Source organism: Myodes glareolus, chromosome 7 (assembly GCF_982192425.1).
Source record: "Myodes glareolus chromosome 7, mMyoGla1.1, whole genome shotgun sequence".
Lineage (NCBI taxonomy): Eukaryota > Metazoa > Chordata > Mammalia > Rodentia > Cricetidae > Myodes > Myodes glareolus.
In genome coordinates this window covers 38651193-38664570 of record NC_142032.1, presented here as the reverse complement: position 1 = coordinate 38664570, position 13378 = coordinate 38651193, and the positions used below count along the sequence as shown (strand labels likewise).

The 13378-nt window shown below is 45.2% G+C and overlaps 1 protein-coding gene across 1 annotated transcript in view; it reads right to left on the bottom strand.

The window, feature by feature from the left end:
- Positions 1–13378, bottom strand: part of Mamdc2 (MAM domain containing 2) — a 146641-nt gene that overhangs the window by 69298 nt on the left and 63965 nt on the right. Inside the window, exons 3-5 of the mRNA XM_087908031.1 lie at positions 7987–8258; positions 6354–6438; positions 2484–2621 (exon numbers count right to left, since the gene is read on the bottom strand). Of these exons, the coding sequence (XP_087764157.1) occupies positions 2484–2621; positions 6354–6438; positions 7987–8258 (495 nt within the window). The remainder of the gene's footprint in view (positions 1–2483; positions 2622–6353; positions 6439–7986; positions 8259–13378) is intronic.

The following is a 13378-nucleotide window of genomic DNA, read 5'->3' as shown; positions in this document are numbered from 1 at the left end:
CCTGAGAAATCCCCGTTCCTGCTGGCCAGCTGGCTCTTACCACGAATGGGTATGTTAGTGGCACTGTGAATATGTCATCAGAAGATCATGATGCTCACCATCTTGGAGCTAATTTTCTGAGTGGCTACCTCTGTGTAGCTGTGAAATAGAGACCCACGGTGATTATAGCTTCAACTTTCTATCAATTTCTATACTTGATTTATAAGATTTAACAGAAGAGCCATCACCAACCTAGCCTGGCAACATATGTAATGAGAAAGTCGCCTGGATTTTCTCTTATGAAACCCCAAGAGATTGTTAGCAGCTTTATTCATTTAAGCAAAGGTTTTGAGAGGTGCTGGCATCTTACTGTTTCAAGTTAACCCGTCTTTTACAATACTCAGGCAGATTCATGGGCATCGTTGTTACTGCTGGCCATCGTTCACGCTGCATAGAACCCTCATTTCTATGGATTCTGTGACCACAGTGGATTGTGTGTCTTTAGGGCTGAAGTTTGGGTTAGGCATAGAATTCCAAATTTCCGATATTACCAAAAGTGCTAAGCCTTTCTTTTAAAATTAGGAAGTGAAAATGTTTTCCGTGTCATAGTCCCTCATGTGACTAACTCGAATTCTATCTAAAGGGCTGCTGGAGTATTAATTTATTCTCTTATTCTGTGGTCTCGTCCTCCACCTAGCAGGACAATCACCTTCAGGGTGCTATTATACCCACTGTGTGATGTTGTCTCATCCTCTGTTCAAAGACCTTTGCTGGCTCCCCACTGTCAGTGAAGTCAAAATCTGCTCCCGCATTCAAGCCTTTTAGAATTTGCCCACATGGTGCTTTTTCACCCCACCCCACCTCTCTCTCCTTACTTCTTGCAGTTGGTGCAGCTATTCACAGCATCATTGCTTCTCTCCTCTCTTCTCTCTCACTAAAGCCACACCTCCCCTTCAAATCCGTTTACTTCACTTGCATGACTTACAAGCGTTGCTTTATCTCCAACTATCTACCACTTTGCTTTTAATTCTGAATACTTATCAGTGTTATTTTATCTCTAAATGTTCATCGCCTTTCTTTTTGTAAGGGAAGAGGATAATTCTGACAACATGCAGCAGATATGATCTTGTTTGATGTCCATTTCTGCGAGAAAGGTTCTTTTTCTTGACAAGTATCCCTTGAAGTTTAGAAGCAGCCTGGTGGCTTGTCGTTTTCATTGCCATTTTCTTCATTGTACCCAATTCAAGACCAGATGAATGAAAATGCTAAATGCAAGTTGGGTTTATCTCAAGCATACAAGCCCTATGTGCATAGCTGTCTACTGAGAAGTATTTTGTTCTAAGTAGCCTGGACATGTTGAAAAGGAAAAAAAAAAGACTGTAAAATAGAGGCTGAAAAGCAGGGGCTAATTAACCTTTCATCAGCTCATATAGTAGTTTTCTTTATTTTGGTTTAGAAAATACACACTAATTTTTACATATTTGAGAAATTTAAAAACCTATCCCCCTCTTCCTGATTATTTTAAGAAAAAAAAAATCAAAAGATCTTATGACGTGGGCTCACATTCTGCTACAACACAATCAATCTACTCTGTATGTCTCAGCTTTTTAGTTAGCCACATACTACTCGCTTAATCTCTCTGCTTGGCCCTTGTGGGAAACTGAGTCTGAGACTCAGTACAGAGGAAGAGGGGGCGCGTGAACAAAGAGAACAGCAATGGACGTCAAGGTGTAGACGTTAGATTCCAGGTGGCTTGCAGGACAGACGCGCTGGGAGCAAAGTCGAAGACATGCTTTTAAACATTTAGATGTCAAGAAACTGCAGTCAGTGAGAGACAATAGGGGACCACAGTTATGTATCCTGGCAAGGGTCCATGCAGTCTGTCATCATATGAAATTGACTAGGATGTGTCAATAGTGAAAAAGAAAAGCGGGGGAGGGAAAGTAAGAATCTTCTCAATATTTAGAAAAGGCCATAGAGTCGAGGACTGGGATGTTTTGCAGGTGAGGAGAAACCTTGCCCTAGTTTCCCTTCCAGAGGTTTTCTCCTTCTCCCTCTCTGAGAGCCTCACCTCTGCGTTTTACTTGCAGAGTGCCCGTGTACTTGACCACCAGGGGGCCCTGTTGCACGCTTCAGCAGAATAATCATTAGCATTGACGGTCTCCTGGGAAATTCTTAAGGACTTGCCAACCTGCAATCTATTTTTAATGAAGATCGGATTTTTTTTCCAGCCTTGTCTTTAGAAATAAGAATACAGCCAATAGATAAGAAGTGAAACAATCCATGGACAAAGTTATAGACGAGCTAAAACCTCTCCTTTTATGACTTCCTTAGCTAAAGCTTATGTCTGTAGTTCTCCCTGTCTCACAGGTTGTCCTTCCTTCCTCTTCCACTAGGTCTCCCAATGTGATTCCCCACCCTTTCTTCTATTGACAGAAGCCAGGAGGTGGGAGCTGAAGGCAGGGTTTATCCTGGGAAGAAGACTGCATTTGTGACCTGCTCACCCTGCTCGCTCCTGAATGTGTGATCCTGTGGGAGGACGGAATGGGTGTTCTTCACAGTTCCTCCTCCAACAAACCAGTTCACATTGGGATTCCAGCGGTTCACAAAGCCACAGAGATGGTTTTCTTCAAAGTCACATTCTGGAGGAAGAAGCATAGATACACATGTCATGGACCTGCAGCCACACCTGGGGACACCCATACTTGATGTGGGATTCCCTTTTGTATGCTGTGAATATGTTTTATTGCCATTGGTTAATAAAGAATCTGCTTTGCTCCTATTGCAGTGCAGAATAGAGCAAGGTGGGAATTCCAAGCAGAGATAAAAGAGAGAAAAAAAAAGCGGAGTCAGGGAGACGCCATGTAGCTGCCAAAGCAGACAGATGCGCTAGAACCTTGCCGATAAACCACGAGCCTCATGGTAAAATATAAAATAATAGAAATGGGTTCATTTAAGATGTAAGAGTTAGTTAATAAAAAGCCTAAGCTAACAGGCAGAACAGTGTTTTAATTAATACAGTTTCTGTGTTGTTATTATTTCAGTTCTGGGTGACTAGGAAACAAACAAGCAGCCTCCCACTATACACACTTTCTGCAGAATTTGCCCTTTGTCATTCTGAGGGCCCTTTTCCTCAACCATGGGGACCCATGGACCAGAAATTCTGAACAATGGTGTTCAAGAAGAGAGATCCAGTAATGAATCAATGTGTTGCTTCGTCATTGCCCCTCTGAGCCATAGTTCTTTCTCCTATTAGCCACGTGTCTTGCTGTGGGACTCACCATCTCTCTGAGTTGATGTGGGTTTCTCCTCTGTGTGCTGTGATTAGCACTAATGAATAAAAAAACTGCCTTGGCCTGTTGATAGGACAGAGCTTAGGTAGGTGAGGAAGATGAAGCTGAATGCTGGGAGAAAGAAGGGCAGAGTCAGAGAAGCCATGGATCCTCTGCCTGAGACAGACTCTGGTTAGAATTTTATCTGGTAAGCCACTGCCATGTGGCGATATACAGATTAATAGAAATGGGTTAAATTAAGATGTAAGAGTTAGCCAATAAGAAGTTAGAGCTAATGGGCCAAGCAGTGATTTAATGAATACAGTTTCTGAGTGGTTATTTTGGGGCTAAGCAGTTGGGAATGACCAAGCAGCCACTTGCAAGACTGAGTCTGTTTCCTGATGTGTGAATTGGAAACAACAGGCCCACCTTATCAGACTGTAGAGATGGGCAGTTCTTGGTACAGAACCAGAGCACCCATGCATGATATAAGTTGATAATTTTTTGTCATCTATTAAATTAATTAGTCAATGTTTTGGTTCCAGGGACTAAACCCAGGGTCTAGCACATGTTAAGCACACACTTTACTACTGACCTATGTTCCCAACTCCACTATGTCTATTTTAATGTACTATGTACTACTTTAGGGCTATTCCCTCAGCTCTAGGCATTTTCTGCACCTCTCCTTCTATTACCTGCTGGCCCAGTCCTTCATCTCTTTATGGTGAGCAAGATTCCCAGAACTCATGTTTCCAAGATGCTAAAATTTCCCCACTTTCCTGATGAATTAGAATCTAGTCAGAATAGATAGGACAGGCACACACCTGGCCCAGGGCCCTCCTGCAACTCCTGCCTAGAGATGAGAAATACATAAGTAAAACCTTTGAGGACATTGACATGTTTGCTATAAATTGTTCCCCATTAACAAATTCTTTTAGTGGGAACAGGGAATTTATAAACCTAATCCAGTCACGGACACCATAATCTTGCAATGAAAAGATGCTGATGGCCATCCTGCTCTTCTCTATTGCTCCATCCACTTCCTCATTGGGTCCCGTCTAAGGGAGGGGAAGGAAGGAGACATCAGTGCTAGTGGTCAGCTCCATCACTGCCAGGTTGCCATGGTGAGCTAGGCCCCTTTACAGAGTGAACAGCCTAGCCAGAAGCAGTTTTGACTCCACGGCCACTGTTTCAAGGTGCTAGTAATTCCTCCTCTCTTGTCCAATTGGCAAGCGAGGTAACAGCTTATGAGCCATGGCTGGTCCTGATTCTGGTCACAGTGGCAGCGCCTGCAGGTGACTTTACCCTGCACAGCTTTGTAGTCTCCCTGATGTTGATGGGCTTTCTTCAAATTTAGAGGCAAGGTTGAACCTCGTCCCACTCCTCCACCCCACAACCCACCCCCACCTTCTAGCTCCCACCTTCCCGCCAGGATCCTAGCTGGTACAGTTGTCAGCAAGCACTGACAAATCTCAAGATTTCTTTTCAAATTTCCACTACAGTCTCTGCCAACTGATGCTCAACATCTAGCGCCAAGGGCTGCCACAGAGTGTAATAAAAAGCAAAATCCTTCTCAGCATGCCAGGCACTCGTCTAAGCTTTTGCTATGAATTCACTTAATCCTCAACTTAGCTCCTCGAGAAAGGTACTATTATTAACCCAATTGCACAGACAAGGAGCCAAGAGAAGAAGTGGGCACAGAGCAAGGAGAGACGACAGCATGGCAAGATGCACTTCTGTGGAGTCCTTTTTGTTTCAAATAAATCAGAAGCCACCAAGTCATCTGGGGGAAAGAAATGAACACTTCTTGAGTGCCCACCTTTAAATCCACCTCTTCTTAGACCTCACAGGAACCAACTCCATTTTGCAGTGGATGACTACAGCCGGGCTGGCGGGGGTTGGGAGGTGCAGTGAGAGACTAAGCCAGCAGGTGATGCTCCCCAGTTGTGTCTGACTGCTTCAGTGTGTGGAGGGGCAGCATCTAGACTACTCAAGGGAGAAGAAGCCTGGATGGAAGCTCTGCCTTAGAGGTTTCATTTAGAGACCAAAACAGAGAAGCCATACCACAGAGCATCAGCCTAGGCTCCTTGTACAGGATCATCTTTGACTGTCCGCTCCCTTTTGACCGAGTCCTCAGTCTAAACACAGATAATGCTGAGGCATCTAGCGGACCTATCGACTTTTTTCTTTTGCAAGGCTACTCCCCCACTTTTTACCACACCCCTGGTTTAAGGTCCTCTTCCTGTACCCCCTGTAAAGTCAGAGTCTCTTCTAGGAGTTTACTAGCTCCTATGCATCTGTATTTTCCTTGTCTCCAGCTCATGGAGACCAGTGACATCATTGGAAAGCCACAGCTGGATGCCTGTCCCTTGCAAGCTAACTCTAACACTTACCAACCTCATAATTAGGTAAACCCAGGCTCCCAGTCCTGAGACCAGTCTCTGGAAGAAACTCCATGATGGGTACCAACTGCTTGACTCTGGCCTTTGTATCTGTATGCTCAGATCCTTTCTCCTGCCAGATCCCCCCTACCCCCAGACAACCTTCTATGTGTACCTCCACAGACGCCAGCCTCTCCGTGCAGTGCTTACTGGGTGGTTATGGTCGGTGGCAGACGAGGAATTGTCAAGCACCTATGGGACAGGAACTTCCTCTTTTCCTGCCTTCTCAAAGCTGCCACACACAGGCAATCAATCCTGCCCACACCAAGTAGGATCCAAGTGACAGTTCTGATGATTAAGACAGCAGTAGCAGTGTGTCAGGAAAGTAGGTGATGTGATGGATGTCCGCTCTTCTGGTAAAGGCCATCAGAAATAGAGTTCACAGCAAGCCAGCCATTGCTTTTATTAGAACTAGGGGAGGTTAGAGAGCATCGCAGGGCGGTAAAAGTGACTGTTAGAACAAATGCTAATGAGCCTTTCCACTGAAGACCGAGGATCAATGTGCCATCTGCAGGTGACTCTTGCAAAGAACAGAAGCTACTAGGCATTTTGCAGCATGCTCTATGACACACTTGGCCTTTAAGATCGATTTAGTGTTTTCTGGCAGCGGATTGTAGGGAGAGATTTGCATTCCGCTGCCGTGATCACGAAGCTCACTCACCGATACAGTAGCCAGCTGTCATCTTGATTTCAAAGAGGGCAATGCTGGCTGTGTTTCCTTGTCCCAGGACACCTTCTATCAAAATCTGTACAACATATGGGTGAGAAGGGGGATCAGGCAACAGAACACCATGTTTCCTGTCTAATATTTCAGTTCTTAGTCAGAAGCTGTCATTCAGTGTGATTCATGGCTGTTGAATGTGGTTCTTACTATTGCATTCCTTCCTGTGCATACATGAACACATACATGTACACTGAGGACTTTGACATGGACAAAGTGTCCAACAGATGCAGGGAGTCCAATGTCTTCCAATGCTATCTTAACGTCCACATCCTCCTGTGTTCATGGAGGCCGTCATTGGTGGATCCTGGAGATGTGCTGAACAGAACTGAGGGCAGATGACACAGGGGCAAAAAGTGGGATGGTGGTGTTGGAGGAATCTATGGATGAGAAGGCAGGGAGCCCCAATCTGTCAGAAATCTCCACATGAGATGGGAAGGTTCAAAAGTTAATCCATAATTTCTACTTTGACGAGAAATTGAGAATTTTACACAAAGAACAGACAAAAGCGTGACAATTCATGTGGTTGATTTCAAGGAATGTTAGAGTTCACCTCTGGTCCCATTTCTCAAACAGCTTTTTCTCCTGTGGTTTTGGCAGAGTATTTTGCAACTATGTGGGTAGATTTGGAGTCTGATAACCATTGGAGGGTGGTGTGAAATAGGAACTCAGACTCAATGTTCCCTCCCTCAGTGGCCACCTGATGGAGAGAGACTCCCAATAGTCTGGGCTAGCCCGAGATGCTCTGGTTTAAAGCCTTTCACAGGAGAAGGTTGAGCCTAGGGATGGAGCGCATTAGGACTGGGGTTCTCCTGGTGGCTCTGTTGTGTCCTCAGGGACACACGCTGTCCTGTCATATGTGGCACCCTCCAGCTCCATTCCCTGCTCCACTCCACAACCCACCCATTATGTCTTCTGCCTTCCTCTCAGAGCTGACAGAACAATTAGCCTCTCCGAAAGGGAAAGGAAACAGGACTGGTAAATAACTTTCCTTTTTCAAAGTATTTTAATGTCTCATTTTATGATAATGTCTTGCTCAAAGTTTGGAGCAACTAACCCATGAGGAAGCTAACACAACACATTCCACAAACAATTTAGAAGGATGACGCAGAATTGTTGGCAACAAAAATACTCCAGAAAGCCAGTTTTCACTGAGGAGGTCAAGTTAAGCACCATCTAAAACCATCTTAGGTTTTAAATAGATGGGAAAGTTCATGAAGATGCTCTTTTAAGGAAAAAAAATATTAATTTATATTAATTTTCTACACTACAACAAACCTTACTGACTTACTTATTATAAGACATGGTTCTTAACCTGTGGGTCGCAACCCCTTTGGGAGTCAAACAACCATTTCACAGGGTCTCATATCAAATATCCTGCATATCAGATATTTATGTTAGGATCCATAACAATAGCCAAATTAGTTAGGAAGTAGTAACAAAAAAAATTTATGGTTGGGAACATGAGGAACTGTATTAAAGGGTCTCAGAATTCAGAAAGTTGAGAACCACTGTCATAAGACCTCATGGAACATAAAGTAAGTCTCATATCTTCCTCCTCAGCCCCCCCTACCTTGAATTTCTTGGAGCTGTTTGGAAGATCCAGACTGGCTATGAGCCAGCTGTCGGATGGCTCCTTAGTGGACCAAAGCAAGCGATCAAAGCTTTCATCCTCAAATCTCATGTAGAGGTTCAGCTGACTGGGTTCTGACACGGGGCCCAGAGGTGCGGTTATCTGGTAGACCAGGCGAAGGCAGTTCCATTCCTCCGCCTGCAAGTCTGAGCTCAGCAGCACGGCTTTCTCCCCTTGCTTTGCAAAAGAGGTGTCCACATAAACATAATGGCCTGAAAGAGAGAGGAGCGTAGACAAGGAATTAGTCTTCTGTTTGTAAAAGAAGGAAGAAACGGAACCATTCCATCCATTAAACCCGTGGGAAGACAGACCCTGCAATTGCATTGTCTCAACCCAACAGAATTGTCCGAACACGGGTCTCTGATCTGTGAAATGGGCTTGTCTCCCCTGCACTGTGTGGGCCACATGCAACCCAGGATAACTGTTAACGCATCCCCAAACGCTTGTAAAGGAGATTATATGACAATGTCGAAAGCTGGACACCCTTACATGGTTTGGCCACACCACAGCCACTTCTCCACATGACAACACACTGGAGTTGAGCAGTGGTCCTCGCAAGAGAGTGGAGTGCCCTGTCCAGTTTTCTATCCCTTCAACTCCTCTGAACTCCAACACTGAGGCCAAGCGTCTGGTGCTTTTCCTCAGCCTACACCAGGTCCCCTTAGCACATGGCACAAGGCACCCTGGCTCTCTCATGGGTGAGGGTGCAGGCTCAGGACATTGAATCTAGGGAGCAATATGAGCAGGCTGGACCCAAAAGCCTCAGAATGCAATGACTTGGGTCATGCAACCATCTCCTTACACAGTTCTCCCCAGAACAAATGAGTTCATTTGCATTTAGCTTGTATCATTAGAATAGACTAAATTGATTTAGTTACTCAGTCTGACTCTTGGGCCCTATCCAGATGAAGTGCAAGCTTTTTTTCTTTTAAATTAAGACTCAGATTTCCTTTGCCTAGACTCTTTCCTATCCAAATACAACTAAATGGAAAGTGTATGTAGAACACATTGCATAGGGCTTGGAGAGTCGTGGACACAGCAGGGTCACGCCCATTCTGTCTTCCTCTTTCATCTCTTCCTCCTTCTTGGTTCCTTGTTTTCTCTCTGTCTCTCTGTCTCTGTCTCTGTCTCTGTCTCTGTCTCTCTCTGTCTCTGTCTCTCTCTGTCTCTCTCTGTCTCTCTCTGTCTCTCTCTGTCTCTCTCTCTCTCTCTCTCTCTCCTCCCATTTCACTCCTTTCCCTATCTTCTTTTCTCTGTTTTCCTGCCACCCTCTTCTCTTTCTGCCTCTGTCCTGCTAATACGAGTGAGTGGTATTCTGCGGGCTGGGCTAGGATATGGAGGGCTGGGGAAGGAGTGAAACCAAGGACACCAATGTAAGCCTGCCACACTGCTCTGGCCACCTGGACCCCCTAGCAGAGTGATTCACTTGATTACTGGTCTTTGGAAGTGCAAGCTGAAGACTGCAAATGCCTGGAAACTCCCACATTTGTGTCCATTTTTACCTAGTGTCTTCTACCATGTGACTGCTCACTCCACCCCTGGTAGTTTGGTACCTAACCAGAAAGCTCTGAAATACATGTATGTTTTCATTTGGCCCATCCTTCATACATATTGCCCCAAATAACCATCCTTGGCCCATCCTCCATACATATTGCCCCAAATAACCACCCCAGCTAGGATCATCAGTGGCCAGTTCGGGCAGGCCGGAAGCAACCCAGCAAACGATCAGCCTCTATGTAGGACACAGAATGCCATCTTGCTAGCTGGAGGATCCAAAGATCAAGCTTATCTCCAGCAGGCAATCTTCATGGGGCCGTCAAACATCTCAGCCCCACCCAGTGTGGTAAGTCTGATGCCTAGAGCTATTGTCACCACCAAGTGGTCTGGGTATAGCTAGCCTTCAGGTACCAGGCATTGCCCTAAGCACATGATACCCATTCGCCATTCACAAGATGTGGTGCCTACTGGCTCCCAGTGATGAAGTTGGGCTCTTGATACCAACAGGTTTGCTAGTGAAGACTTGGATCACTGTGACCGTGGGGAATGTGTAAGTGCCACCCCGTTTTCCTGTTTTCCTCTGTTCAGGGGGCATCTGAGTTGGCAGGTAGCTAAGTGGAGCGTGGATGGGATAGTGTGCTGGTTAGATTTTTTGCCACCTTGAGACAAGATAGAGCCATCTGAGAAGAGGGAACCTCCAATGAAGAAATGCCCCTATCAGATAGTCTCCCATCCTGTGGAGACGTTTTCTTGAATGGCTGGTGATGTGGGTGGGCCTAGCCCACTTTGGGCAACACCATTCCTTGGAAGGTTGTCCTAGGGTTTGTAAGAGAACAAACCAAACACGCTAGGAGGAGCAAGCCAGTAAACATGGCCTCTTCTCCAGTCCCTGCTTCCAGATACCTATCTTTTGTTCCTGCCCCGACTTCCCACAGTGATGGATCTGATCCGAAAGTGGAAAACTGAAATCAGTCTTTTCAGCCCCCCACCCCCAGCTGCTTTTGATCCTGGTCTTTATGACACCCGTAGAAACCACAACTAAGATAAATAAGGGGCCAGAGGCGTGGAGAGTGTTCCTGCAGAAGGGAAGAGGTGGAAATGGGGCATGAGCCGGCTTCCATGATAATCCCAAAGTTGCTAGTGCAGAGGCTACCTCCCCTGGGCGTTTCCCAGTTTCTTCTGCCTCAGCTCCTTCCTTCCTTCCCACAACCCAGAAGAGAAAGCTTGAGACTTGAAGCTGAAGTTTTCAAACTCGCATCTGGAGTCATCTGGTGGGTCACGTCCCCTCCCAAGAAATGGGGCTCATACTCTAGGCACTTCTTTCTTTCTTTTTTTTTAATATTTAGTCAAATGCTTTTCAATATTCAAGACCATTACCACCAATATTAAGCTCTACCTTTTGATGATAGTTTTAATTTTTGCTACCGTAATTACATTCTATAAAGACACAAAACTATTATCCGGCTAGCCATGCTCTTATCACCAGGTACTACTAAGTTTAGTAAGAAGCTGTTTCTGAGTGATGGTAACATTAGAGCACCTGTTAGGGATTCAAGACATTTACTTTAAAAAAATTCTTTTAGCTTTTATTGATTCTTTGTGGATTTCACTTTATGCATCACAAACCTACTTATCTCCCTGTCCTCTCACTTCCATCCTCCGTCCTTACAACATCCCCACCAAAACAAAACAAAATTAAGAAAAAAAAAACCCACCAACCAAAACAAAACAAAAAGGAGAAGAATCTCATCATGGAAGCTGTAGTGTGGCCTGTTGGGTCACACAGTTTACCCGTTAGTCCATTCATCTTTACTGGAAAGTGTTCATTGCTATGAGTCCTTGGTCTGGTTTGAGGCCTTTGGCTTCTGCTACACTATCGATAATGGGCTCTCTGTGGGTCTCCTCTTGGACATCCTACTGTCCTGTGTCGTGGAGATCCTGCAGTTTTGGATCTGTAGGTTCACCTCCTTCTCTTGCCCCAACAGTTCACTGATGAGGTGGATGTTGCAGGTGAGCTAATGCTAAGCTCTGGTTCGGGGTCTGGGGTGGTAGCTAGGTTGGTCAGCCTGTCAGCGTTCCTGCATCCTCATTACCCTGGTGAGCTCTCCAGCACTGTTTGGCTAGCTCACCCAACGCGGCCTGCAGCAAGGGGATAGGGGCCAGTTCTCCTGCCGTTTGGTCCTCAGATCCAGCTCACCTGCACTCACACCACCAGAGCCAGCTCTAGTGTTCTACCCAAGTGAGCTGGGCACCTTCTGTCTGTCGCAGAAAGTGCATCACAGGTTCCTATAGCATGATCGGGAGGGAAGAGATGAATCTAAGAACTCAAACGTCAGTGAACTTGTGTAATAGCAGGTTTATAGCCCCAAACAATGGGAGATATCTGTACTTTTTGGTTGGAACTGTTAAAAAGCCTGTGTTGAATTGGGTGTGGTGATGCACACCTCTTAATTCCTGGCACGTACAGGATCAGGCAGGAGGATGACAAGCTTGGGACCAGCAAGACTTTACCTCAAAAAGGTAGTGGGTGGTGGTGAATAGAGTGGCCCACAGCTGGCCAGGGCGCAGAGAATGAAGCCTGCAGAATGCTCAGCTCTAAAAAGAACATACATATCAAACTCTCCTCCCTCGCAAGGATTAGGGATCATTGTAGATGAAGGAGTAGAAAGAGTCTAAGAGCTGGAGTAGGTAGATGACTGCAAGGAAATATTATCTTCTGGACACAGCGGGACAGCTCTACATAGGAGCTCCCAGGGGTTGCAATAACTTGCCCAAGACCCATGCAAGCCTAAGCAAGACCAAATTCCAGTATTGAGTGGGGAGTTGAGTACACAACCCTACTCCTAGTCATGGAGTGGTCAGCAGTTATATTAGCTGCAGGGAGAGGGAGAGAGAGAGTTTTCTCCAAGAGTGTAGCCCTTGGTAAGTCTATCATTCACCCATGGAAGACTACCTCCCCCATCTGTCTTGACATTCTTTCTCACTTTGCAAATCCCCGTAAGCATATGCTAATGATTTCTTGTTAAGAGCCTTTGAAGCATCCACTGCATAAAATACATTATTCAAAGTACCCTGATATTATACTGTCTGATAAAAGTTGATGCTAGTTATTGAGTGATTTTTGACATCTCGTCCATAAATATTGACTATTTCAAAATGTTGAGATTGCACATTTACATTACAGACCTCAAATTTAGCTCCAGGACACTCTGCGTGAATATGTCTACTAGCTGTTTTCAGATTTATCTACCCAGTAGAGCAATGCACCTTCCTAACTTAACTAACTTACTCAAATGCTCCTACCTTAACCATCACCGCCTAGTCCAATATACTGCATTCAATCACTGAGTCCACTTTTCCTACCCAGCCTGGACCCAGCCTCAGAATCTTTTTAAACACAGAGTCCCATGGAACCATTGCCAGCCAGTCTGAGTCCGCACTTGGGTAGATGCTGCTTGTAACCTCAACTTGGGGTTTCAAAGAAACACTGTGTTTTGTGGCCATGTTACAGCTAAATTAAACTAGAAGGAACATGATATATTTAGAGGAAATTTGTGAAATCAAATATAGAATGAGCAAGGGATTTTTTCCATACCATAACTAGCAAAATTCCTGTAAATCTACTTTATTAAAGAGAAACATAACGCGAAGTGAAACAATACACATGATTTATTCTGCACCGGGTAGACTGACATCAGCAATCTAACGTTACAGTGAATTCACTCACCAAAGAATCTACCCTTCTGATACAACCCAGTGGTTCTCGATGCGCTCCCAAGGTTGTGCAGTTATCTCATTGTTATGTGATTCTGGAACAGTTGTGCCACTTGAGCCA